The 27,400-nt window shown below is 49.3% G+C and overlaps 4 protein-coding genes across 4 annotated transcripts; 2 read left to right on the top strand and 2 right to left on the bottom strand.

Moving 5' to 3' along the window:
* Positions 1 to 2,229: 2,229 nt before the first annotated feature.
* Positions 2,230 to 4,139, bottom strand: LOC120663865 (monooxygenase 1-like). The gene is made up of 5 exons (XM_039942807.1): positions 4,063 to 4,139; positions 3,634 to 3,780; positions 3,514 to 3,570; positions 3,234 to 3,402; positions 2,230 to 2,973 (listed from the first exon to the last, which is right to left on the bottom strand). Exons 1-5 carry the CDS (start codon positions 4,137 to 4,139, stop codon positions 2,230 to 2,232), a joined length of 1,194 nt encoding a protein of 397 aa, XP_039798741.1.
* A 2,258-nt stretch (positions 4,140 to 6,397) lies between these two features.
* Positions 6,398 to 8,992, bottom strand: LOC120666886 (L-type lectin-domain containing receptor kinase IX.1-like). The gene is made up of 2 exons (XM_039946873.1): positions 7,975 to 8,992; positions 6,398 to 7,867 (listed from the first exon to the last, which is right to left on the bottom strand). The coding sequence occupies exons 1-2, from the start codon at positions 8,786 to 8,788 to the stop codon at positions 6,594 to 6,596; spliced, it is 2,088 nt and encodes a 695-aa protein (XP_039802807.1). The 5' UTR covers positions 8,789 to 8,992; the 3' UTR covers positions 6,398 to 6,593.
* Positions 8,993 to 14,272: 5,280 nt separating this feature from the next.
* LOC120668039 (cysteine-rich repeat secretory protein 1-like) lies at positions 14,273 to 15,487 on the top strand. Its single transcript, XM_039947997.1, has 2 exons — positions 14,273 to 15,054; positions 15,475 to 15,487. Exons 1-2 carry the CDS (start codon positions 14,453 to 14,455, stop codon positions 15,485 to 15,487), a joined length of 615 nt encoding a protein of 204 aa, XP_039803931.1. The 5' UTR covers positions 14,273 to 14,452.
* A 21-nt stretch (positions 15,488 to 15,508) lies between these two features.
* On the top strand, positions 15,509 to 18,594 carry LOC120666885 (L-type lectin-domain containing receptor kinase IX.1-like). The gene has a single exon (XM_039946872.1). It carries the CDS (start codon positions 15,522 to 15,524, stop codon positions 16,752 to 16,754), a length of 1,233 nt encoding a protein of 410 aa, XP_039802806.1. The 5' UTR covers positions 15,509 to 15,521; the 3' UTR covers positions 16,755 to 18,594.
* The last annotated feature ends 8,806 nt before the right edge of the window (positions 18,595 to 27,400 follow it).

The raw sequence follows: 27,400 nt of genomic DNA, 5'->3' as shown, positions 1-27,400 counted from the left end.
GGACTGGGTGCTGTGCAGGGTGTTCGAGAAGACAAAAGGCGATGGCGGCGATGGCCAGGACGGCGATTCCGCCTCCTCGCCCCCCGTCTTCGCCGGATCGTCACACGTCGAGCCGCCGCCGGAGCCGGACCACTCCGCATCGTCAGGCGGCGGCTGCTACGGCTACCTCCCGTCGCAGCAGCAGGAGGTGGCCGTGCTGCCGCAGTATAATTACTACGGCGGCGGCGGCGCGGACCTGGGCGGCCTGGGGGACCGGCCGCCCTGCTGTCGGGCGACCGGTCCTTCAGGGGCCTCAGCGTAAATTCACTGCGAAAATTTTTGCAGAAAAGTCACTGCCGCCCCGCAGCGGGGCGACCAGATCCCGGCCGCCCGGCAGCGGGGCGGTCGGGGTATATTTCTGTAAATTTCAAAAATGAAAATATATTTTTGTAAAAAATGAAAATAAAAAATAAAAAAAATCGCCGTGCAAGTCCCTGGACCCATTCGGCCCATAAACCTGGAACTGAGCTTCTTGACACGAGCTCCGGTGCGAGGCCCAATCGGCGGAGTAGGAACACTTGGCGATGACACTGGGCTAATAGAACCCAGCCATGTCGGGGTGGACACTCCTTGGGTGCCAGCGGCCGGGGAGGTGGCCTGAACAGGGGGCTGTGTATCGGAGCCACGATGGCGATGGCGAGTGTAGCGGCGTCGAGGGATCGGACCTAAATTCTCTCTACATATAACACCATCTATTTCGGATCGTGATTAATAACCGCGATCCAAATATTTGCACGAAAACACCCTAACTATTTTTGAATTATTCTCTATTGTGTGCATGCTACCTTATCCTCTTCTCTTCTTTTCTTTCACCTCCTTTCTCTTCTCTTCTTCTCCTTGAGCTCCCCCTATTCTAAATTTCTAATGGAGGTGGCAGCCAGCCCTAGCCACCCCCCCCCCCCAAAAAAAAAACCAATCCGCTATGCACCAACTCATGCATTTCACATTGACATGGACACTACAGATGCCACAAGAAATGCAAAAACATGACATCCTTGTTCATGTTGTAGTTGAAATTTCTAACACTGTTCAATGGATTCGGCTACAGGTTTGCCCACTAAATTTTAGGCCCCGTTTGGTTGCGCTGTGTAAAAATTTTGAAAAGACATCTTTCTACATTTGAAGTACTAAACATAGACTAATCACAAAAATAATTACAGAACTCGTCTGTAAATCGCGAGACGAATCTAACGAGTATAATTAATCCGTCATTAGAGGTTGTTTACTGTAGCATCACTGTAGCAATTTAGCGTCTAATTACAGCCTAGTTAGGTTCATTAGATTCGTCTCGCCATTTACAGACAGCAGTCGCAATGCGTTTTTTTTCGTCTAGATTTAAGTCTCCATGCGGGTGCCGGAATTTTTTTTTGGAATTTTGGTTTTTGGAACTGAACACGGGCTTAATGTTTTAGATGTCGTAGTGTGCCCAGAAGCAATGCATGCAAATCAAACACACCGATTGATCGAAAGATGTTTGAAGTCCAAAATTACCAAGTATAGTTTAGTTGTTTTTTTACAACTCTCGTCTGGATATATTTACCTATTTAAGGACACATATTTACGTAATACATACATCTCACTCGCACCACCACGTGTATATGAAGACTACGTCTCTAGAGAGCTCAACGTAGTCATCCAAGACTTTGTAGGCGGCAAGTATATCATAATGCACCGGATAGAACCCTTGTAGCTGGCACATGCGCACCTGCAATTCATATATAACCTATATATAGCGTAGCCACATTTGAAGAGCAATAGTACGAAACCCTCTGGAAACGACACGCTATATCATACAGTTTTTTCCACACAAAATATGACGCAGCCCAGCAATATGAAATTGGTACACTAATTCAGCTTAGACATCCAATTCACACAAGATGTGAAACCAAGACGCGGTCATACAGTTTATGCTTTATGCAGAGGTAGATCCAGCAGTGGGTCTGGAGGGGCTCTAGCCCCCCTACCGCCGCCGGATCTATGGAGCTCCCTGAAGCCTCTCCTATAATTTTTTATTAGGGATGCACTGCGAGGAGAGGTTAAAACTTAAATTTTGATGATGCCTAGTCTGCATCCTTCAAGTGAACATCAAACTTCTTTGGATAGTTTCAACTTTTTACTGTTTGTTTATTAAAAAATAGTAGGAAAGTTCAAAGAGGAAGAGCCCAGAGCCCAGAACCAGAAACGCAGCCGCTAGAGGCGACCGCAGTCATAGTTGGTATGCCCCAGCGAGTTGGTGCCCAGCACAGTGACGATGGCGAAGCAGGCGAGCTTTGTGAGCAGCGACTTGGTCGCCAGCATCGTCCCCATGGCGAAGGACTCGAGCGACAGCCTCACCACCCTCAGCCTCCTCTCCCTGACGTACGCCCCCATCGCCGCGCCGATCTTCTCCTCGCGCAGCTCGCGCCCGCCGGCGGCGGCCCGCGACAGCGACCGCGCGAGCACGAGGGCGTCCTCCAGCGCCGCCGAGCCCCCCTGGCCGATGTACGACCCCATGACGTGCATCGCGTCGCCGGCGACCGTCGCCGTGCCCCTCCTGAAGCTGCTGAACATGACCTGCCACGGCGGCCGGTACCAGACCCTGGTCAGGACGATCAGCGACTCGGGGTCCAGGTCCCGGACCATCCCGGCGACCTCGTCGGAGCAGCGCTGTTCCTTGAGCTTCCGGAGCACGAGCGCCTTCATGGCGCGCGCGTCCTTGGTGGCGTCCGCGCCGGGGTGCCAGAAGGCCACGACGCAGCTGACGAGGTGGTCGGTCACCGGCGAGCGCCCGACGAAGAGACCTCCGCATCTCAAGCGCAGGAAATGGGGCCCGAATGGATGCCCGTGCGGGTACCTCGTGAGCCCGCGAAGAATCATGCGGGAGGCTGGTCTCGGCGGGGACAGGCCCAGGTACTTGGCTACCACGGAGTTTGAGCCATCGCATCCGATCAGGGCCTGCATGCGCAAAGGGAATTTTTTTTTTTTACACATCAGCAGAGATAGGGGGTGTTAATTGGTCATGCTTAGGTGGACCTAAAATTCTATTTAGTTCAAAATTTTGTACTATTTTTTCAAAATGAGATCTTAATTTTAAAAATTAGTATAAAATTTTGAATTAAATAGAATTAGAGGTGCACATAAAGGTTACCAATTTGCACCTACAAACAGAGATACTTACTAGAGGTTAGAGCAAAACAAAACGAAAAAAAAGTTACCTTGGCCCTGATGATACTGCCGTCGAGTGTGGTAAGAACGGCGCCATGGTTGTCAGGGTTTGCTGGATGAATCTCTGCAATGCGGCAGCCGAAGCGGATTGCTCCTGAAGGTATGTTCTTGGCCATTGTCTCGATCAGGTCCTTCCTCTTCAACCATCGGAGCTCCCCCCTGGCCAAATGATGGCGACAAGATTGCTCCGTTTTAGTTAGTTATTAGTGCCTTAATTTTTCACAGAATGACAAGGGCTCTGATTTTAGCTATGAGATTGTTTTGTGGCACCTGACAGGTACCACGACGCTCTTGTTTCCTTGCTCTTGTTGCCACACATCGTGAAATCTGAAATGACAGACGCGAGCTAAGCATCTGAAATCAATCAAAGACAACACTCTAGAAACTTACTCAGTAACTAGGTCGGCAGTCTTCCGGAGCTCTGGAGCAATCCCAAGCTGCTCTAGGACACGCCATCCATTGGCATGGACACCAATGGACCCGCCAGCCGTTCGTAAAGTCTCGTACTTCTCTAGCACGAGGCTAGGAATCCCTTTCCTGGATGGCAAATAAGCAGCAGATTGTTTTCTATGTTGTTCACAAATTAATTACATCTACTTGAGAAATCAAAACTTCGACGACCTGAATTTTTCACAGCTAGATGTACTGGAGATAAAACGTTTCAAAGCAGAGATTTCATGTGACTGAACATCACCAGGGTATATTGTGAACACAGAAGTACGTACACTACTCTAAGGAGGAAAATGAAAGGGGAATGAGGCAAAGAAACTGAGAAACTGCTGCGTTGATCGACGAAACTGAAGGGCCGATGGATGTTACCGGTGAAGAGCAAGAGCAGTGGCGAGACCGCAGATGCCACCGCCAACAATGACGATGCCATGGACCTCCTCCTCCATGTCTTCTCCTCCTGGTTGCCGCTGGTGCTGGGAGAAGGATGAACGCATCTTCATATATAGGCTGCTGCATTTGATCAAGTCTTTGTCGCTAGGTGCATGTGTCCCAAGCTGGCAATGATAATAAAAACCATCACCGGCTTGCCAGCACCAATATCTTGACCGCCTTGCCGTTGCCGGAATCCATATGGTTAATAATGAATTTCAGGTGGGGGTCCATCGTTCCCACGACGATTATTCAAAGATAATAATAAAAATAGGGATAGGATAATAAGGCGTGTGAGCCGGTGGTTAAAATCTATGTTCAACTACACGGCCGTTTACATTATTTACATGGCATGTAAACGCTACTCGATGGGTAGCCATGTAGCCCGATTAGCCGTGTAAAGCCGTATAAAACCGTTTCGACCGTTTATAAGACTGTTTAAACGGTTGTTTATTCCGACTATTTGTTACACGGTGGGTGACCGATCGTTCACCGTTTAACGTTTAGGCTAACATTAGTTAAAATAGAAAACAAAAATACGTCTTAGGTCAGTTTCAGTGTAGATTTTATGTAGAATTTCATAACATTGAATTCTATACCGTACCATCAATTTTTCTAACATTGTGAGGATAGAGAATGAGGAAGTTTTATAGGATGATTCTGAAGTTTCATACCATAAAGCTCACCCGGCATAGTACTTCAATTTTGATGACTATATATAATAAAAACTGTGCACTGAGATTCTGATCTTACCACAGCGTGCAATACGAGACGTCCAGATGGCGCGCCGCGGCTTTGTCGGCGGGCGCGGGCGCGTGGGACGACGGAGTCAGCGGCTTGTCTCCGCGTGAAGAGAGAAAATAGTAAGGGATTAGAAAAAGGAAGAATGGGCATGAGCCCAAGAAAGATTGAGTATGTTTTGGCCCAAAACAGTTGGAGTTTTTAGGTTTTTCTGAAACCTAGTAATTTCAAAATGAGCAAATTTGTACAGGATTTTAGAATGCATTTTGCATGCAGTAAATACCTTATACATCCAGGCAGCATGATAGCGACAGTTCAAGGTTATGAAATAGTCAAATTGGTGTTGAAAATTTACATTACAACTAAATTCCAAATCAACACTGCCCACCCTAACCAATACTGTATATACTATACAGCGTGTAGAGGGAGGGCTGGGAGCACCCGAATGCTCCACGTGGCTTTGGGGAGGGAAAGCTGACACCAGCCCCGAAGAGACGCCCGACGCGGGCCATGGATTTGCCGCGCCGACCTGCCGCACCAGCAGTGTCTCGACTGCGCGTTGGGGCCGCCGGGGTCCACCAAACCCATCTCCATGGGGCGCCATGCGCGCCAACCTGCTGCACCACCTCGCCTGCGTGTGGGTCACCGCTGCCCCTCTGATCCCCGGCGTCCGCTCTGCCCCACCGCCGGTGGGGGATCCGATTGGCGGCATCCCAGTGGCAAATTTGGTCCACTCCGCACTCCGACACCGTCGTCCGTCGAGGTCCGTGACCCATGCCCCTCCTGGCCTCCGCCACCGCTGCCGCCATGGGAGGGGCGGGAGGAGGGAGGGGGCGGAGGGCCAGGCACCGCAGCTCGGAGCCGCGAGGAGTTGGCGTGGAAGGAGAGGGAAGACGAAGAGAAAGGGGAGGAGAGGGAGGGAGCATCCGGCCGCCGCCATGCCTCAAAGCTCGGCGCGCCCGGATCCGCCGCTACCGGCGCTCGCCGCCTTGATTCGCGCCACGCCAGCCGTGTCTGATGCTGATTGTCGCGCGCGGGGCGGGCGAGCCGGGGAGATGAGGAGGCGGAGGACACAAGGGCGGGCTTGCCGGGAGATGAGGAGTCAGAGGACACAAGGTAGAGGCGGCCGACGCGCTTGGTGGAGAGAGAGAGAGGGGGGGGGGGGGAAGGAGGGTGGCGGGTGGGGAAAGGAGAAAAAAACTGATAAGTGGGGCCCGCTACTGCTGGTAGTTGGTAGAGGATGATGGGTGTGGAAAAACTGAATATAGAAGAAAATCTTGATGACCAGATATGAATATATTTTTCTTAGAAGATAAAAATAGAGTACCACGAGTACAGATAGCCTAAATCAGTCTCCACGAGATGCCGCACGAGCTGATCTGCCGCACCGCCCTCCAACGTACCTCTGTTCCTGCTCTATACGCATACGTAACCGTCAACTCATCAACTATTTTGCTCCATATTTTCAAATGGCCGCGGCGTAGCGCGGGATTTACCTAGTACAACCTAACCAGTCAGTTTGATGACTTCTCCAAACTTTCGTTTACAACTGCAAGTCACAAACATGCTGTCAATGTTGCTCTATTTGGTCTCTGCAGTTATGTTCTACACTAGATCAGTAAAAATGTTTGCCTTATGAACGTGAGGCACATCTACAGACAGTAAAAAATCGTCATGATAAATTTGATGCCACATTTAGTGTGGCGGAATGCAAAAGAACTTCTTGATCGTCATTTGAGCAGGTTTGACGTCTCCGTCGTGCTGGATTGAGTGGTGCAGGTGCAGGTGCCGGTGGTGCTGCTGCTGCCGCCGCCAGTCTCAACCGAAGATGTGTAGTAGAAAGCGTCAGGTGGGGGCATGTAGGTCGCCACCGGCATCCTCGCCGGCAGGCTCGGCAGCGGCGCCTCCAGCCGCAGCACGTTGACGGCCTGCCTGATGGACGGCCTCAGGCTCCGGTCAGGGTGCGCGCACCACAGCCCGACGATCATCACCGTCTCCATTTCCCGGCCGTCGAACTCCCCCTTGAGCCGCGCGTCGCCGGCGTCGAGGATGGCTCCCCTGCCGTAGAACTCCCACACCCATTGCACAATGTGGATCACGTCGTCCTCCCGGTCTTCTTCCCCGCGGCGAGACACCATAGGCCGCCGCCCGCAGGCGATCTCTAGGAGGACGACGCCGAAGCTGTAGACGTCCGACTCGGCGCTCGCCCTGCCGGTGATCATGCACTCCGGGTCCATGTATCCCATGGTGCCGGCGAGCACCGTGGTGTGCGAGCCCCGGCCGTGGTCGACGAGCCTCGCGAGCCCGAAGTCGCCGAGCTTGGCGTGGAAGGACGCGTCGAGCATCACGTTGCTCGGCTTGATGTCCCTGTGAAGAACGCATTGCTCCCAATCTTGATGCAGGTAGAGCAGGGCCGATCCCAGGCCGAGCACGATCTCATGCCGCAGCGGCCATGGCAGCAGTTCGCCGTCGCTGGCGGTGTAGAGGTGTTCGTCCAGGCTGCCGTTGGGCATCAGCTCGTAGACGAGGAGCAGCTCGCCGCCGCCGTGGCACCAGCCGATGAGCTGCACCAGGTTTCGGTGCCTCAGCCGGCTGATGATGCTCACCTCCGAGGCGTACTCCTTCCTCCCCTGCTTCGAGCTCTTGGATACCCTTTTTATGGCGACCTCAAGGTTCATCTCCTTCAGGAATCCTCTGTACACCGACCCGAACCCACCTTCCCCTAGCTTCTGCTCGTCGGAGAAGTTGCCAGTGGCAATGGCGAGCTCGCCGTAGCGAAACCGCTTTGGCCCCGTCCCTTTCTCGAACTCGTCTTCCATCTCGGCCTCGTCGTCAAAAAAGTCACCCTGTTTCAGCTCTTGCTCCCTCGCCCCCTCAAGGATTTTAGCCTGTTTCCTCCGTCGTCGTCGTAGAAAGAACCACATCGAGAAGCCCAGAATTACCATTACCAAGAACGAGACTGACACGCCAACCACGATCCCTGTCTTGGAAGACGACGAAGGTCCTGTGGAGGTACAAAAAAATCGGGGAATTCCGCACTGCGTCAACGTTGTTGCACACCTTTATCAACTGGAAAAAGACGATGCAGCAACTGAGCAACAAGATGTTTACCTGGAGCTGCAGGCGGCGGCGAAGGCGACGGTGGCAGAGGCGGCGTCGGCGGCAGGGTGATGTCTAGCGGGAGCAGCTGGTAGACAAGGTAGCAGCTGTAGCCCTTGATGGCGCCGCCGGTGTTGTTGGGGAACAGCTCCCCCAGCCTGTCCGTGTAGCTCGAGATACAGTTGGAGCACTCGCTGGCGTTGAGGTCCCTCGTGCACTGCGCCAGCCCGTACATCTCCCGCGCCTGCGGGCCCGAGTACGGCGTGCTGCGGTTGGCAATCCGCAGCGGCGAGGCGGCGACGGCGCCGGTGAGCTTGCTCATCAGCGGCACCCAAGCAGCCCGCACGGCGTCCGAGGTGACGGGCACCCCGGGGATGGTCAGGTACACGGCGAACACGGCGGCGAGGTCCGCGGCGGCGGGGATCGGCGCCGCCGAGTACCGGAGCACGCACGCGTCGTACGCCGCGCTCACGTTCCGGCTGCCCGGGCACAGCGTCGTGATCCCCGCCGGCGCCCGGGAGAGGCAGTCCTGGCACTGCGTGGCGTTGCGGTCGGCGAAGCACATGATGAGGCCGAACACCTCGTCGGCGCCCGCCCCGGCGCTGTCCTTGTAGAACCAGCCGTTGTCGCCGGCCGCCGCGGGGAGCGTGGCCAGGAGCTGGTCCAGGTTCTTCTTGTACTGGCTGCCGTCGGTGTAGTTGCCCGTCATCGAGCACGATGGCGAACCAGGACCAGGCCGCAGGACGCCGTCGTCCTGACCAGCCGCCGCAGCCCAGAGCGAGGCGACGGTGGCGAGGAGGAGATGGAGGAGAAGGCCGGAAGCCATGGCCGGCGGCCGGCCGGGGACGCCGTCGCTTGCTGTTAGTTCTTTGTGTCCCCTTTCCTCCTCGATTGTTTTCTTAGAATATGGTCAAAAGTGTTGCTCTCTTTCTGAATCGTGCAGCCGGCAGATGAATAATCTACTGGATAGCGTAGGTTTTGAGCTGTTCAATTGTTCATTGTTGCATGCCTGTCCTGGTCTGCAGATGCAAAAAATAATATCTCATAGATGCAGTCAGCAGTCAACAAGGAAGATCCTTTCAGAGTCAGGACCTTCAGGAGGATTCATTTGGAAGTTTTCAGAAGAGCGATCTAGAAGATTGTGCAAGCCAGCAGTGTGTAATCTCTCTTTGGATGTCTAGCTCTGAAGTCTACCTAGCAGGTAGTAAAAAACTGTGGCTTTGGACCATGTCAAATGCCTTTTGGATAAATCCGCAGTTGCCGGCCTGCTCTTGGCTTAGATCCGGTCCATTACTACCAATTACCATTTCTGCTCCTGTCACTGTCGTTGTAATCGGATCCTCATCCAGATACCCGAGATGCCATCAGCGTTGGTTCCTGTCAAAATTCAGGCACATGCATCAGAATGATCAGAGCACCCCTGACCAACCAACACTAGAGTGCGTGAAAAATCGGAACATGCGACCACACAAAGTGCGTGAATGGAAGTTTTTAAAAATTCTCTTTAATAAAAAAAGACATATATCCTAAATACAACCTGACATGCCTTTCTTCTAAGTTCTAAGTTCTAACCGTTAAGGTGACACAAACAAACTAGTGACAAGCTTACCTTAGTTACGATTAGGAAAAATCCAACACAAAACGAAGACGAACCAACATCGAAAGCTCGGCACAAAGTGGAAGCAAACTGAAAACAACATAATCGAGCAATACTATCACAAAAACTTCACTCAACTAAGAATGCGATGATTTAATAATGAATAGCACATCTTAAAACCATGCAGAAGCAAAGCCTATAGAAAAAAAACACCGACCAAGAGTCTCCCCGGAAAAATTAGAACCGATCACTATAAAAATCTAAAGCAGTAAGAACTAATAAAGATTAGTAAGAAAAAAATCTAAAACATGCTAAGGCTAACAAGCATTAGAGACCAAACTCATTTGACTAAGCAGCAGAAATAAACAATCATTAGTAACAATTATTACTAATAAACTAGTCTAAACATGAGAGCATGAAATAAGCAATCGTGAGGGGAAAAATGAAATCAGGACAAACCTGAGCTCGTTGGTGGCCTGACCCAGCTGCTGCTCGAGCTGCGTGCGCCCCACTGGGCTGCTTGCACAAAGAAATGTAATCTCAATACAATCATCCTCCACTGCCCGCCACAAACAAATGTATTGCTTTGAACCCCATACAAAGCTTTCGCAAATAAAATCTACCAACTTTAGCAAGCTATAGTCATGGCTGTCAACAGTTGTAGTCAAGATTTCCCTCTTTCTATATGACTTTGGACCCCCATCCGGCAAGCTCCAATGTGCCCGAACCATAACAACAAGTTTTATGTGGTTGTCATTTGTCCTACAAACCAGAGCATGTTCTATAAGCTAGTTCATTCTAAAGATCTAATCAAACAACCTAATTTGTCTACTGCAGAAAGGATGAAGTTGAAGAAACTTACCCAAGCTGTTCCATTGTCGCCGGGTCGTCGCGTCAGTCTCCTGGTTGGCTCGCAGGCATGCAGCGCCCGTCACCCACCGCCTGCCTGCCGCCGCGCCGGCCCCCGCAGCCGCCCGCGGCTCACGCCTGCCAGCCGCGCGGGCTGCCTGCCGCGGCAGCGCCGAGCAGCCCGAGCCGCGCCGGCCCCCGCTCGCCGCGTCCCCGAGCCGCGTCGGTCCTGCCCGCCTGCAGCCGCACCGGTCGCCGCATCCCCGAGCCGCGTCGGTGCCCGCTCGCCTGCAGCCGCGCCGGTGGCCGCTCGCTCGCCGCGTCCCCGCAGCCGCCCGCCGCTGGAGCCGCTCGACGCCGGTACCCGCGCACCGCGTCCTCGCACCCACTGGGGCCGCCCGGATCTGAGGCCCGCCACCCACGTCCCCGCACCCGGCCGCCGGCCGCCGGCCGACCGCTCCAAACCCTACCTCCGCTCGCAGGTCACGGGAAACAGAGGAGCATCTACTGTTGTGGGAGGGGAGGAGTTTGTCTTTTGGATAAGGGGTAGTATAGTCTTTTCTGCTTTTTTCTTTTTTTGCGAATTTTTTTTGAGAGTATTATTGAAGTCCTACTCACGGTGTTAAGAAACAGGGGCAGACGGCTCCTTCGATTTCGAAAACCAGGGGCAAACATGCAAAGTTTAAAAAGTAAGGGCAAACGTGCAGTTACAGCTCAAAACAAGAGTAGTTATGTAATTGTCCCTAAATAGATAATCAGCCGTGTGGCCAATTCCAGCTTCCTGATAAATATGAGCAGCTCATCGACTATCCAAATTAGATCCATACGGTTTATAACAATAAAACTCGAAAGCTATGGACTAGAGAGCTGGTAGAAAATGGAGCGATGTTGAACTCTTTATCCGCTTTGAGTAGGACCATAAGCCAATAAAGCTTCAACTAACATCACTACCAATATTTGTTGATGAAATGACAGCGATGCACCCAGAAGTTGCAATATAGAAATACTACTAGCAAAAGGTCAATCTAACTTCACCGACCGATAGATCTATTCGTAGTAAAACTCGTTCCAATGGCACATGAAGGACAACCAAGATTAAGATGCAATAGACCAGTAAATAATCTGTCGTCTATTTCAGCAGGATAAAAGCTAATCAAAGCGTTCTGAACAGCGAGACAATAGATTAAAGTAAAATCAGCAGATGCAAACATAATCAAGGCTAGGATAAGTGTGATACTACCACATCTAGCAAGAGATCAAATTGATGCAGCCTTGCGAGATACAATAGGAATCGATAACTGGTGAATACCATAGATCGAGACAGAAGCGATGCACCGTCGATCGAAGATCCAAGCTACTCGATAACTGGTGGATAAGAACCAGGCTCAACGACGGCACTGCACCCGGAGGTTGAAATCTGGGATACCCGGTGACGGTAACTTGCGGCGAACTGGAGATCGAGGCGATTCAGCCTAGCTTGCTGAAGAACTCATCGAAGATCTACATTACTCCTACTCCTATAGCAAAAAGGTAAAGGTACTGGAAAGGTAGATGTGTTTTGTTGATAGACGTATTACAAGTCCGTAGGCTGATAGTTATAAGCTACAAACCCTAGTCGATGATGACATGACTTGACTAACATGAAATAAACCTTCTAAAACAAACTAAACCTAGATCTGACACAATAACTTGCTGGCGAAGCTAGCCAGCCCAATTCTTGCTCCATTAGCTGCGACGCTCTTTCAACCAACACATGCTTAGTTAGTGTAAGTGCTAGATTATACACACACACAGAGAGAGAGAGAGAGAGATGTTGCTACCTTGTGTTTGGTTCTAGAGTGAACCACCGCTCTAATCCTGATGTGCTAGCCTCTTGGAGCCTTGGTGGCTCACCAGCAAGTTTTCTACCCTCTGGCTTGATATGGAGCGGTACCGATGCCTTTGTTTGGGGATGAGGAGACCCCTCCTTCATGGGAAGCTCCGTAGTGAAGACGCTATCAAGGTGACTAGTGCAAGTGGTGGTGAGCATTACCTTTGTGGCAAGGACCTCACCTACATGGTGTGAGCATAAGACTTAGTGGCGAGACCAAACTCTTGATCTGAAGAGACTTGGTGATCGAGAGCGTACCATGGTGGAGCTCCAATGTAGATAAGGGTGGCTTTAGCCCATTGATACCACTGGAAAAATCGATGTGCCAAGTTTGCATTTTCCAAACTCACTCGGCACTCCTTTACGTTTCCACATTTCATTCTTGTAACTTGTGCTTATTTACTTTCTTAGAGTAGTTCCAAGTTAGGATTGGCTATACATTGCTTAACTTTTGTTTGGGTTGGGTTGGAACACTAGAAGAATCCTAGTTGCAAATCTAGATAACATGTTTCCCAGATCTGCTCGGTGCTATAGCAGTGGCTTCCCCACGGTCACCGCGTGCGCACGCTCGTGGAGCAGGTGCACCAGTCCTAGGCGATGACAGAGGCGGGGTTCGCGGCGGCGGGGGGCGGCCAACCGGCATGACTTCCGGTCGGTGCTAGGGCTGCTGGGTGGCCTCGTGTTGGTCTGCGGCGTCCGTCGCGGCATGTGGGCGGGTGTCTGTGGTGGCCGGCTGGCGGTGGTCGTGGCCACACACAGTCTGCAGCTGCTGTCCTTAGAGGCGGTGACGGCGTCCAGCTGCTGGGGGCATGTTCGCCGGTCCCGTGGCTCGGACACGCTGTAGCGGTGCCGGTGCCAGGGGCGTGGCGGCGTGGCTTGGCGTGGCCGCAATTTCGACGTGGTTGTGAGGGCGCCTGCGGTACCGGCTGCGTTGGCATCTGTGGCCGATGGGAGGCAGCCTGCATCTCCTGAACGGACCGTCGGATCAGGGGTGCTGGTGGGCGGCCGGTCGTGGGTGTGGACAGCGACGTGCATAGTGACGGCTTCCATCGGTGGCTGACCTTCTTATGCTGGCGGGCGGACTTGGCTCGGTGTGCACAGGGAGAAATCTCAGCCGGCGTTATGCCGGCCGACAATGGTGCTGCTTGATGCAGCGATTTCCTTGTTGGAGGCTTTGTCGATGTGCTATCTTTTTTGCAGGTCCGTGAGTATTGGGTGATACGGGAAACTGTTCGAGGAAATCCTTGTCCGGCATAGCGCTGACGTCAGTATTGGTGACATCATTTGGTGCCATTCCCTCGCTGGATGCGATGCTGAGATTTCCTCTTACCCCTTATGCTAGATGAAGGTTTATTTGAAAAGGATAAGCAATGGACCATCCGGATATTAAGCCTCTAAGTAGGCGAGTGATGTGATGGGTTGGTATGTGTGAACACAGTGCAAGATTGAAGCGGAACGAAGAAGAAGTTTGAAGCTTAGTCTTCTATGTTTCTTTCTTTGTTTTATAGCTTTTTTTTCTTGTATTTGTGAAATCCCTCATTTAAGGTTTAGAGTCTAAGAGCTCTTGTAACTTTTTTGGCTGTAGTCATTCACTTGTGAATGATCAAGGCCAGAACATTTTTCCATAATCTAAAAAGATAACATGTTTTAGTTTATATTTCGTGCAACATAGTTGAAGTTATAGGTTAAAGTTTTAAGCTTGCCTAGTTTACCCCTTCTCTCTTCGGCCACGAGTTCCTGCCAGACACTTTCTTGGAAGGAGGTACATGCATAAAAAACGATCTCCATGGCAAAGAAGATGATGTCTGGGAGTACATCACAAATCCTGTGCATATCAAGATATTCTAAACTAGGAACCACACTCAACAGCTAGCAATCCAATCGAGCGTTGGAGCCTCCTCCTGCTCTTCTGGTCCCTTGCGACCATTTACGTCGTCTAATAAGCTTATATTATCAGGGTCATGTTCCATATCATCCCAACCGCTTCACCGGCTCTCGACTGAAGTGTTGGACTCACTTAACGCCATGAAAATCCTCTCACACTAACGCCAGGCTAGCTAGCAGCATTCATCGCTCTGTGGCGCCTTCTCTCCGTCCTGCTCTTCACCGCGACCATGGCTTGAGAGGCAGCTCGCTCTTCCGCAAGCTCCTCAGAAGCAACAGCGTCCCCTGCCATGGCTTCCCTCCTCTGCCTTGTCGCGATCACCGCCATCGCTTTGCTCCCCGCTGCGGCCGCTGGGCAGGGCGGCAAGATCATGCGTCCGTCTTGGGCGCCTGACTGCTCGACGGCGGACAACTACACGGCCGACAGCCAGTACAAGAGGAACCTGGACCAACTTCTCGCCGCGCTCCCCGCGGCGGCCGGCGACAGCGGCTGGTTCTACGAGAGCAGTGCCGGCGCGGGCGACGACGAGGTGTACGGACTCATCATGTGCTACGCCGACTACAACGCGGCGGCGTGCCAGGACTGCCTCTCCAGGGCGCCCGCCGGGATAACGACGGTGTGCCCGGGCAGCCGGAGCGTCCGCGTCGTGTACGACGCGTGCACGCTCCGGTACTCGGACGCGCCAATCCTGGAGACCGCGGACCTCACCTACTTGTTTAGGGTGCGCCCGGTCGTCCCTGGGGTCACCGTCACCTTGACGGGCTTGGAGGCAGCCTGGGCGCCGCTGATGAGCAAGCTCAAGGACGGCGCCCAGGAGTGGACGACAAAGCTCGTCCGACGGCATGGTTGGCAGGAGCGAGGTGCACCTGACATGTGGGCCCCACAAGTCAGGTGCCCAGTCAGCTTGACACGCTGGTGGTTTAACATGGGTTACGGTTAGTTTGACCTCACATGAACCAATTAACAAGTTTAGAGATCTAGATGTGCATTTTGGGAGTTTAGGGACCTGGATGATATCTGCTGCAAAGTTTAAGGGCCATGCATTTTACTCCTAGTAGAGCCTATGCTACATCATTAAGAGAGAGGCACCATAGCAGCAAGAACGAGCTGCTGATTATATTAAAAAGAAGAATAAATCTAGACTGGACAAAGAGCAGCAGGGGTTAAGCCAATGTTTTAATTGTTAGTTCTATGCTCTAATTTTTTTTTATAGATTTCTATATGGTTTATGTTGATGGATCGGAAGTGGTTTCAGTCAGTTCTGAAACGATCAAACGAATGACACTTAACCTTCACACTTCCATGCTGCAGGTCGCTCCAGTGACAGTGACAACAAATGGAAGCACCTAAAGCTAATTATGGAGGTGGCCGGCGTGGCCGTCACCGGCACAGTGGCGTTCCTACTCTGCCTCGGCCTCTCTCGTCGGTGCATCTTGCAATGCCGCGACGGCAGGACGACGGCGACGACGACCAAGACGAAATCCGTCGGACCGCGGTCGTACTTCCGTGGCGAAGCCGTGGAACTCATCGAGCTCGAGCAAGGCACCGGCGTCACTGGGCCAAGGAGATTCTCCTACGACGAGCTCGCCGCCGCCACCGAAAACTTCTCCGACGACCGGAAGCTAGGAGAAGGTGGCTTCGGATCGGTGTACCGTGGGTTCTTGGTGGGCCTAAACCTCCACGTGGCCATCAAGAGGGTCTCTAAGACCTCCCCGCAGGGCTGGAAGGAGTTCATGTCGGAGGTGAAGATCATCAGCGGGCTCAGGCACCGGAACCTCGTGCTGCTCATCGGCTGGTGCTGCGGCGGCGGCGACCTCCTCCTCGTCTACGAGCTGATGCCCAGCGGCAGCGTGGACGGCCACCTCCACGGCCCGGGCAAGCAGCTCGGCTGGCCGGCGAGGTACCAGATCGCCCTCGGGATCGGCTCCGCCCTCGTGTACCTACACCAGGAGACGGAGCCGCGCGTCGTGCACCGCGACGTCAAGCCAAGCAACGTGATGCTGGACGCGGCGTTCACGGTCAAGCTCGGGGACTTCGGGCTGGCGCGGGCGGTCGAGGACGGCGGCCGGCGGTCGCGGACCACGGCGCCTGCGGGCACGACGGGGTACCTGGACCCGGAGTGCCTGGCCACCGGCAAGGCCAGCGTGGAGTCTGACGTGTACAGCTTCGGCGTCGTGCTCCTCGAGCTCGCCTCCGGGCGGCGCCCCGTGGCGACGCTGCCGGACGGGAGCATGACCCACCTGGCGCGGAGGGTGCGGGACCTGCACGACGCCGGGAGGGTCCTGGACGCGGCGGACGCGCGGCTGGCCGGCGACTACGACGCCGAACAGATGAAGCGCGTGATCGTCGTCGGGCTCTGGTGCACGCACCCGGACCGGAGCCTGAGACCGGACGTCAGGCACGCGGTGAACGCGCTCCGGTTCGACGTCCCGCTGCCGATCCTCCCGGCGAGGACGCCGGCCGTCGCAGCACGGCTTGCGCCGCCGCTGGCCGATGCGCTGTTTCCTGTGACCGGCGGCTCCGGCACACCTGCGACGATCAGTGCCGCCGGTGGTGGCTCCGATGATGGGCAGAGAATTGATATGGTGTGACGGAATGGCAATAAGGGATCTGCTTGACATTCAAAATCTGTTCACAAACAAAGGTCAAGACAAGATCATTCCCAATCCCAACAGGCGCTAGATACTTGTTGACATTGCAGAGGTGATGTTTGTCCCATGACAAGATGGATCAGAGTTCATCAGCAGGCCACCAGCGGGCCGGCGGCGTGTAGACCACCACCGGCGCCCTCGCTGGGAGGAGGCTCGGCAGCGGCAGCTCGAACCGCCGCATGGCGGGGACATCCTGATGGAACACCCCCCCCCCCCAACACTCTTTAGCCATGGATGAAGTAGAGGGAGAAAAAAAGGAGGAGGAGGAAGAAAAATAGGGAAGGGAGGAAGAATCTGTAGTTAAACCGTGTTCCAAAGCAGAATTTTCCTGAGCTTTTCTCCTTTGCTAAGAAGGTTTATATCTCACTTAGAGCAGCTATTGATGTAGATGGACCTGCCTCCTTATTCCACCTGCCTATCTCCAATATAGCTCTGCAGCAGCTAAATATACGAGCAGAGGACCTCAGTATTTTTGAGGAAACCAATGAAACAGATATTTGTTCATATATTTGAGGTTCTCTCTTAATCTCATCATCTAAAGCACATGTTCATTTAACTGGCCATAGAGTTGTTCATGCTGCCTTTAAATGGATGTGGAAGTCAGTCTGTCAGAATAAACACAAGATTTTCTTTTAGCTGTTGTTAAAGGATAAGCTCAGCACAAGAGAACTACTTAGAGAAGAAGCATGGAATTACCTGATTACACTTGTGGTTGCTCCTCTCTTTTGGTGGAGGAATCTTTAGCGCACCTCTTTATTCATTGCCCATTTGCACAAGCCTGCTGGAATGGTTTGGGACTTATAGCTGGGCAAGATGATCCTTTTAACACACTTGATCAACTTTAAGAATCAGCTGGGCATACCTTTCTTCATGGAAGTTAGTATTGTTATGAGCTGGTGTATTTGGATGCAATGGAATGATCAGATTTTCAAAGGAATTCAACCATCTCAATCTTCATGTCTTCTGCATTTCAAGAAAGAATTTGATCTGGTTATCCTAAGAGCAAAAGCTAGATACCAAGATTCTATGTCTTCATGGCTAAGAAACCTTCTGTAATCTTTTTTATTTTCTTCAGTGGCCGCTAGCACCCAGCAGGAGGCTTTCTTGATGGCGCCCTGGAGAGGTATGGTGTGGAGAACGACACGCCTCGGCGTCCTCGCGTTTGCTAGCGATGGAGCTTGGTGTTGCACAAAAGCTCCGGGTGATGGCGGGCGGGCGGCGGTCTCATCATCGTTTGGCACTTTTGCTGTGATTAACAAGAAAGGCAGGCTTCTGAGTTTTGATGAACCATTCAGAGTCGTACTGATGAAAACCATTCAGGGCGGGGAGTTCGACGCCCGGGAGATGGAGAGCGTGCTGGTGGAGTGGTGGCCGGGCTCTGGTGCTCGCAGCCGCAGGACGATCGGAACGCGAGGCCGTCCATCATGCAGGTCCTCGCCGTGCTGCGGTTCGAGCTGCCGCTGCCGAGCCTCCTCCCTGCGAGGGCGCCGCCGGTGGCGTGGTGGTCTACACGCCGCCGGCCAGCTGGCCTGCTGACGAACTCCGATCCATGTTCTCATGGGACGAACAACACCTCTGCAATGTCAACAAGTATCTAGCAAGTGGCCAGGAGAGCAGGAGGAGGCTCCAACGACCGATTTGATTGCTAGCTAGCTGGTGAGTGTCCTGGGAATCTTGAGATGCCTCCAACCTGTTTCTGCGTCTTGTCTATATCAGTCAGGATCAGTAATGATGAACGTCCAGGCATTGTCATCATCTTGCCATGAAGAGCCTTTTTTATATACATGTACCTCCTTCCAGGAAAGTGTCTCAGAAGGAATAGGCCAACATGGTAAAGAGTTGTGTCCTTCAATTTCCATGTGAGATGCCATTGAGAATGTCTACACAGAGCCATTGGAGGCCAATGGCCCAAAACCACTTTGCACCGATATCTGCGATTGTGAACGGAAATCCAGTACTACAATCGCGTGTGACGTTACAGCCAGGGTTAACCATTTCGTTTTCTGGTGAAATCCCGGTGATTGGCGGAAACGGAATTCCGTTCCGGAATTTCGGTGAATTTCGGCCGAATTTTTTTGAATTTTGAATTTTGAATTTTTAAAACGAAATTTTCCGAAAATACCGAAATATTTTTTCCCGGTACCGAGCGGAAACGAAAAATTTCGCCAAAATTCGGCGAAATTTCGCCGAAATTTCAAACCCTTGTTACAGCCGGAAAGCAGTCTCTTTTCCTTGTCTGCACGCCACCCACGTCGTACTCCACGAATTAATTTGCTTTATCTTCTTTTTCCTTTCTACTACTTTTTTGTTTGCTATATGAAAAAAAATCTATATCACCCCTCACCTATGTAGGGTGGACTATATAACTCCCAACCTATAAAACGATCTATATCACCCCCTGAACTTTTTAGAACCGGTCAAATTACCCCATAAAGTAGTTTTAAAAAATTATAGTAAATTACAAAAAAAATCATAAAATAGAAAATCAAATTGTGTTAGACTCCAAATGAGTAGATCTACACAGTGAACATATAATATGATATGCTTTAATATCTCTTTTTTGTTGTATCTTTAGATCTATGCTTTTCTTCATAGCTGTAAAAAAATGTACTAAAGCATACCATATTATATATCCATTGTGTAGATCTACTTATTTGGAGTCCAATACAAATGAATTTTTCATTTTATGATTTTTCTGTGATTTACTATGATTTTTCGAAACTATTTTAGGGGGGTAATTTGACTGGTTTTGAAAAGTTCAGTGGGTGATATAGACCGTTTTATAGGTGGGGCGTTATGTAGACCTCCCATAGGTGAGGGGGTGATATAGACTTTTTCCTTTGCTATATGTGTTCCGTTATGGCAAGTGTTATTAACTTTTTTTATTTTTCAGATTTTTCCTTTCACCTTCTATTATGTTTTCTCAGGAGAAGTTCTCTTGACAATTACTTTATGAAATCTTACTATTACTAATTGGAGGGTACATATCTAGGATCCTAGGTGGACACTCTAGAAAAAATAGAAAAAATCTAGAAATTCCCACAAAAATCAGAAATATCTGACCATCAATCCGACAATTCTAATTATTATAGTCGTTGTATCTACAATCTTTCCTAATAAATTACCCACATTTACTATTATAAAAATAGTCTAAATTCTAAATATGTATCTAAATTACGCACCTCTACCATTATAAAAAACATGAAGTAACACCCTAACCTTCGAATAAATTACCCACCTATGCCTACTATAAAAATAATATAAATAATTTCATAAAATTTGTATATAAATTATCCAATTAGGTCATTGTAAAAAGTTAAAACAACCCCTAAATCTGAATCTAAATTACATAAGTACAACAAAATATTAGAGTGCACCAATATAAAAATCAAAATTATTGTTTCTATCATTATTAATATATTAAAAATTGACCTGGCGAGTTTGCATTTCTTTGACACACTCTTTTGCATTTTCGCATTTCATACTTGCAACTTGTGTGTTCTTACTTTTTTAGAGTAGTTCCAAGTTATGATTGGCAAAACTCTTATTTAGGTTGGGTTGAAACACTATAAGAATCCTAGTTGCACATCTAGATAGCATGTTTTATTTTATATTTTGTGCAAACTAGTTAAAATCATATGTTAAGGTTTTAAGTTTATCTAATTCACCACTCCTTTGTTTGGCTATGAGTTCCCGCCGAGACACTTTCCTGAAAGGAGCATGCATAAAAAATGATCTCCATGGCAAAAAAAAAAAAAAAAAATCTCCATTGCAGGATGATGATGTCTGGGAGTTTCACAAATCTTGACTGATATATTTAGACGATGAGAGAGGCAGCAAGTTGGGTGAAGTTAAGGGCATCTCAAGATTCTAAACTAGGACCCAAACTCACCAGCTAGCAATCCAATCGATCGAGCGTTGGAGCCTCCTCCTGCTCTTCTGGTCCCTTGCGATCATTTGCGTATAATAATCTTATATATATATTATCAGGGTCATGTTCCTATATCATCCCAGCAGCTTCACCGGCTCTCGACTGAAGTGTTGGACTCACTTAACGCCATGAAAATCCTCTCACACTAACGCCAGGCTAGCTCGCAGCATTCATCGCTCTGTGGCGCCTTCTCTCCGTCGTGCTCTTCACCGCGGCCATGGCTTGAGAGGCAGCTTGCTCTTCCACAAGCCCCTCAGCAAGCAACGGCGTCCCCGGCCATGGCTTCCCTCCTCTGCCTTGTCGCGATGGCGGCCATCGCTTTGCTCCCCGCTGCGGTCAAGGGCGACAACATCTTGCGGCCGTGGCCGCCTGACTGCTCGACGGCGGACAACTACACAGCCAACCGCCAGTACAAGAAGAACCTTGACCAGCTTCTCGCCGCGCTCCCCGCGGTGGCCGGCGACAGCGGCTGGTTCTACGAGAGCAGTGCCGGCGCGGGCGACGACGAGGTGTACGGATGTTGGGATTAGTCCCACGTTAGTTGTGTGGGGAGAGTTGAACCAACATAAAAGTGGGGGGAGTCTCTTACCTTTTGGGCTATCTTTTGGGGTGTAGCAGGATTTTCCCCGGGTGTGTGCCCGGTTGGGCCAACTCTCCTGGTTTTGGGCCGACAATTGGTATCAGAGCTGGGTCCGCAATCTCCTATGCCCGTGCACACTTGGGTGGTGTAGACCCGAAGCCCAGTGAACCGTGGTTGTGAGGCCCGTGTGTGCTCGTGTGTCGAGCCGGTGAGGGACCGAAGGCGGCGACCAGAGGGGGGATGAATGGGAGCCGATCAAAATTTCTTCGAAATTCGAACCATCGGCCTATATCCCGAAAATCACCCAAACCCTTAAGCGTTCTGACCAGAGTTTGGAATAGCTATTGAAAAGCTAAACCAACACAAAAGGCCTCGAACGTGCGAGCAAAACCACAAAGCAATTCGGAAGCGACTCAGGAAAACAGCCGACCTGATCTGCCTGGACCGGTCTGACCGGTCGCGGCTGTTCAAAAACTAGCAGACCGGTCTGACCGGTCTTGCCTACCGGTCTGACCGGTGGCACCCAAAAAACCCCCGAAAACTTGGATTCAAACGATGAATCACAACCAAACGATCACGAAAATCGATGAAACTTGGGGGATTGCTTCGTTCCTACCCCAAGAACATATCCCCAAGAGATCTCGTCCTAAAGATCAACGAATCTTGAGAATTATGGGGGAGATCAAAAGGGATTGAGGTTTTCTCAAACACTTAAGAACTTCAATTCTGATGAGCTCGTGATTCCAGAGGATTTGGCACGAAGCTAGAAGCACGGGAATCACTCCAAAGAGCTCTACGAAACGTCGCAATCAAGTGCATCAAAATCGAAACGAAAATCCATCACAAAAAGCACAAGAGGGACAGAATTGGATTGATTCAAATGCCCAGAGGGCACAAGGAGGATGGGGCCTCCTTTCCCAATCAAATCCAATACAAAGTCTCACAAATCCATGGACAAATCCTATTCTAAAGAGAGGAACGGAGGGAGAGGAACACAGGGGCGACGACCTGGAGAACAGAAGAGTCCACGAATAGATTACAAAAGCCGCAATTAACCTAACACAAGTGAAGGGGTATTTATACCCGCGGGACCGGTCAGACCGGTACGCTGGACCGGTCAGACCGGTTGGTTAGACCGGTCAGACCGGTGCCAGGGACCGGTCAGACCGGTTGGTCTGCAGCACCCCCTATACACAATCTCATCCGACGGCCGAGGTTCTTTCTTCGAAACGAAGTCTTCTCCGCGATGCCGCCGTCTTGATGAAGATCCAGTCCGCGGTTTTGGAGGGTCCGTGAAACCCGGGTAGGTGGCCGGTTTTGAGAAAACCGCCAAAACCTCACGCGAACGGTAAGAGCTTGGTTGACTTAGATGGGATCTAATTTGGGCCGTTGATCTCAGATCGAACGGCCACCACGCGTTAAGGCTGAGCGGGCGGCGCTGGCGGCGGCGCAGACGACCGGCGGCGAGGCGTATGCGGCGGCGCGTCGCCGGACTTGGCCAAATCGGCTGTCCGGGGCTCGAATTCGAGCGCGGCTGGCACTGGGAGCATGAGCGCGGCGCGGGCAATCGATCTAGAGTAGCGGCGCGAGCTAAGGTGGGCGGAGCAGAGCTTGCTACGGCGCATGGCGGACCGACGGCGACGGAGAGCTCTCCCGACGGCTTATGGCTAAATAATTTATTTAAACTTGCGATAAATGCTCTAAACTCAAGATAAAATTAAATAAAACCTTATCGAGACTACGGAAAACCTAATTAAATTTATTTAGATTCCTAATTTGAAAATACGGGTGTTACATCATAGTATTAGATGCTTCCTCTAGTTTGTGGGTGCTGACAATATCTCCCGTTCTCAACTCCAGCAGGGGTTAATGACGGCGCGGCGGCACCCCCCAAACACAAGGACGATAGTCCTCTGCTGCCGAGAGTCATGGGACTCAGATTGGGCCATTAGGGTATTGGGCGAGAGGATTTCGTGGCCTCGTGGGCCGTCCGGTCAAGTAGGCTGCAGCTTCTTAAGCGGTTCAGACTAGCGCCCCAGCCCAGCGTTGCGTCTTCTTGCCACCAGACGCCACTGCCGACTTTTGCAGTTCACAATCCCCCCTCCTCGCCTGCAGTCCCGCTCAGTCGCTCACACCGGCTCACCGCGCCCGTCCATCCTACAACCCCGCTTCGGTACCCCCGGGCGTGCCAGCGGATCCCGTGCGCCGTCGCCGCGGGCCCTTGCAGCCAGGCATGCTGCCTCAGCGCCTCACTCCAGTAAAAGTTTTGTTGTAGAACTCCGCCCTAAGTCATTTCCTGGACTAGCTTCGCCATTCACATTGATATAAAGCCACCTTTTGTCACGGGCCCAAAGGCAGCCGGGACAAATGGCTTGGAACAAAGGTCTGTTCTGTAGTAGTGAGTCGAAGTTAAGTTTTAGAGACTATATCGCTGTCAAAAATGACTTTATTTAAGAGTATGGAGGGAGTAGGTGCTATAGGAAACTAAAGGCTGAGGTACTCAAGAATCTAATCAATGAGAGAGAGAGAGAGGCCTTATGTATTGGAGTGCTGGAAGTTGTTGCCATGATTTCTGGGAACTTTCAGCTGCACCTTCCTAGTAGCAATGAGTGCCTCCCAACTAAGAGAGGGTACAATAAGGGTTTATTAGCCCGTCCATATCAGCAACAGTCCTATGTGAATGAGAGAGAAATAAGATGAGAGAGTGCCATGGGCTCTTATGTAAGAGATATCTCCGGCACGAAAAACAAAGCACAAGAGTCGATTTTGGAGCCCAACCTGTCTCTTGCACATGCATTTCATGAGTTTTCATTTATTTTTGTATGTAAAAATTTAATGTTTCTATACCCCAAAAGAGACAATCTATAGATTATTATAGTATATGTCTCCAAGTGGTGTCTCTAGATGACATGCAAGGGGCTTAAAGCCCCTTATTGCACTTGCTCTAAAGGTGCTTTTGCATGTGTTTAATTAAGCAAAACATATTTGGCTTTGGAGATCATGTCCCCTAACAACAAGGTACAAAATAGCCCGCTAATAGCTCGCTATTGTCCGCTATTAGCTTTTTAAGAGATCTCCCGCTACGCTATACAATATTTGTCCGCTATGTCCGCTATAGGGGTTTTTTATAGGATTTAGTGATAATAAATGTCCGCTACTTCACCTAAAGATGTAGCCAAAAGAAATAAAAAATCAATATAATTAGGGTGGACCATAGACAAAGCATCACGGGCACAGTTAGGCAGTCAAGAGACGTGTTGAGTCTATTTTAGAATGTTAGACCAATGATGCTTCTAATTTTATATGTATTATGGACTTATGGCTATGAAAAATTTGCTGAAATTGGTTGTATTACTGATGTTATTGGCTACATTATGCATATTTTTTTTTGCAAACCGCTAAATGGATAGCTCCGCTATAGCTTTCGCTATAGCTCTCTTAGTTTTTTGGAAGGATTTCCGCTAAACGTCTTAGCCCGCGATTTTATACCTTGCCTAACAATGATGGCAGGCCAGCTTTGAGTCTTTTCAAGTGCTGCCCCTTGTCCAGCTTTATTTCAAGACAATCTGTTCTGCTTCTTGTACCAAGAAATTGTCCACTAGGGAGATGTTGATAGCTATGGCTTAGTATTCTTTAGCCTTGTTTAGATGCCTTCAAAATTCCAAAATTTTACAAGATTATCCATCACATCGAATCTTTGAACGCATGCATGAAATATTAAATGTAGCTAAATAATATAACTAATTACATGATTTGTTTATAATTTGCGAGACGAATCATTTAAGCCTAGTTAACCCATGGTGGGATGATAATTACCAAATAAAAACGAAATTGCTACAGTGTTTTACAGCCAAAACTTTATGCATCTAAACAATGAGTTTTTTTCCTGTCAGATATCGATGCAGCATCTTTTGATGAACTACTGGTAACTTGTCTCCCAAGGTTACAGCATGTTGTGTGTTTACCATCTAAATGTGAACACAACTTTCAGAACCATGGCCATTTGTAAAACAAGGTTTTAATGAATATAACTTTCAGATTCATGGTCGTTTAACCAAAATTTTAACGAATATCTACCCCTCGTTTTATTGAACAATAATCTTTGCAAGCATTTTTACTCCCAGGTGGAATAAAAAAAGAAAAAGGTGGAAACGGGGAATGTTAAAATCAGAAATGAGTGGCTGGCGTAGGCATGTAATCCTGGACATTTTGCTCCAATAATGCAAAAGCAAAGCGTTTTTTCTCTTCTGAAAGGACAACGAGACGATATATTGGACATAAATTTGAAGAGTCTGTTAAACAGAATGCCAAATAAATTATTTAATAATCTCTCGACTGTACATCCTGAAGTAATATCTTATTACATGCACATAATCACAATGGAAAGTTGGATATGAACATTCAGCTTATGTTTTTGAAGTAATTTAGCTTGGGCAAGTTATTTATATGCTTCTGTACAATTATCGTTCAATAGCTAAGTAGAAAATTCCTAAATCCCATGTTCTTCCATGCCACTTTTTTACGTTTTTTGCAAAAGAAGTACAGTTTCACTTGAAATATACGCCAGCATGGCACCGACGTGGCTTACCACGCCAGCATTGGATGCTTGTGTGGTGAGTTTGGGATCTGGGATGGACCCTTTAATATGATTTGAGGATCTAAATGCACGATTTTAGAGTTGGGAGACCAAGGTGAAACTGCAGGACACGCTTGGGGACCTAAGGTGCAATTTAATCTACAATCTAAGTAGAAAGGATTATGGTGCACTGCTTGTGACTTTGTAACCAGAAATCAAATAAAACGATCGTGCGCTACATGGCTTCATGGCGCGCGACATTGCAGCCAGGATGCAGTTGCCTGCCTGTTTGCGGCCACCCACGCATACTCCCTTCCTATTGTAAAGAAAGTCGTTTTGAGTTTGTTTTAACTTAATCATTAAATTTTGACTTAAAAAGTTCTTATGGGTTGAGTTTGAAAATATGAAAGCGATGTAAGTAGATTCATCTTGAAATGTAGTTTCGTAAAAGTATATATTGATTATATTTTATAAATTTTTTGTAGCAAAAAGATAGTGGTCAAAGTTATTTTTGGAGACCGGGTTGATATCTGAAATGACTTTCTTTACAATACGGAGGAGGAAGTAGGTATTAATTTGCTTTCTCCTTTTATCTTTTTTTTTTGCTTTACGTTATGTAGTGGCAAGTGTCATCATTTTTATTTTTGGGTTTTTCTTAACTTTTAGTATCATGTTTTCTCTGGAGAAGTTCTCTTGACAACTATTTTATGGAAATTGTACTAAACAAATTATATCGAGGATGTGCTTAGAAGTTATATAGTTAACTTATGTGAAAACATTGCACCGATGTCTTTGTGATAATATCTTCATAGAAGTTGTACTAAAAAATTATCCGCTACAATCTCTTTCTAAAGAGTTGTGTCATAAAATTGTACATATCATAAAAGTTGTACCAAAAAGGTGTTTGAAAATAGTTATTCGTAAAGGTTTTGGGCATTGTAAAAATTAAGATAAGAATTTATCCTCTTAAAAGTTATACGTAAAAAGTTATGCATATAGTTATATTTAAACATAGGTTATAACGGGTCAAATAAAGAAAGATGTGGACAAAAAAAACTTCCCATAAGAAAATGCAACGGTTGCGCGCGGACCCCATTTGTTTCGCTTGCGCTACTCGCGCTAAAAAAAATCTTCCATGCATAAAGTACTAAACAAAGTTTATTTGCATAAACTTTTCACAAATGGGTGCAACTTTGCGCAACGAATCTAATGATGGTAATTAATCCATGATTAGCTATAGTAATGTTACAGTAACCATTCTCTAATTGTGCGGTCAAAAACCTCATTGGATTCGTCTCGTGAAGTAGCATAGTTTATAAACTATCTTTATTTAATACCTCTAATTAATGGTCGAAATAAGCCACAATATCCTGTGCTACGAAAATCAAACAGGATCGAGGCCCCATTTGGTTCCTCATAGCGCAACTAGCGCTACGATAGAATCTTGCAGGCATGTAGTACTAAATGATGTCTATTTACAAAACCTCTTTACGGATGAG

The sequence above is a fragment of the Panicum virgatum genome, chromosome 3N (genome assembly GCF_016808335.1).
Source record: "Panicum virgatum strain AP13 chromosome 3N, P.virgatum_v5, whole genome shotgun sequence".
NCBI lineage: Eukaryota > Viridiplantae > Streptophyta > Magnoliopsida > Poales > Poaceae > Panicum > Panicum virgatum.
The sequence above is the reverse complement of the archived record's forward strand: the minus strand, read 5'-3'. Positions and strand labels throughout refer to the sequence as shown.

Bases quoted from the DNA above. Each gene is read 5' to 3' on its own strand.
- LOC120666886 (XM_039946873.1), bottom strand. From the start codon at position 8,788: ATGGCTTCCGGCCTTCTCCTCCATCTCCTCCTCGCCACCGTCGCCTCG. The intron at 7,868-7,974 runs GTAAACATCTTG...GTACCTCCACAG, and splicing joins GCCGCCGCCTGCAGCTCCAG to GACCTTCGTCGTCTTCCAAG.
- LOC120663865 (XM_039942807.1), bottom strand. From the start codon at position 4,139: ATGGAGGAGGAGGTCCATGGCATCGTCATTGTTGGCGGTGGCATCTGC. The intron at 3,403-3,513 runs GTGCCACAAAAC...TCATTTGGCCAG, and splicing joins AGCGTCGTGGTACCTGTCAG to GGGGGAGCTCCGATGGTTGA. The intron at 2,974-3,233 runs GTAACTTTTTTT...TTGCGCATGCAG, and splicing joins GCAGTATCATCAGGGCCAAG to GCCCTGATCGGATGCGATGG.
- LOC120666885 (XM_039946872.1), top strand. From the start codon at position 15,522: ATGGAGGTGGCCGGCGTGGCCGTCACCGGCACAGTGGCGTTCCTACTC.
- LOC120668039 (XM_039947997.1), top strand. From the start codon at position 14,453: ATGGCTTCCCTCCTCTGCCTTGTCGCGATCACCGCCATCGCTTTGCTC.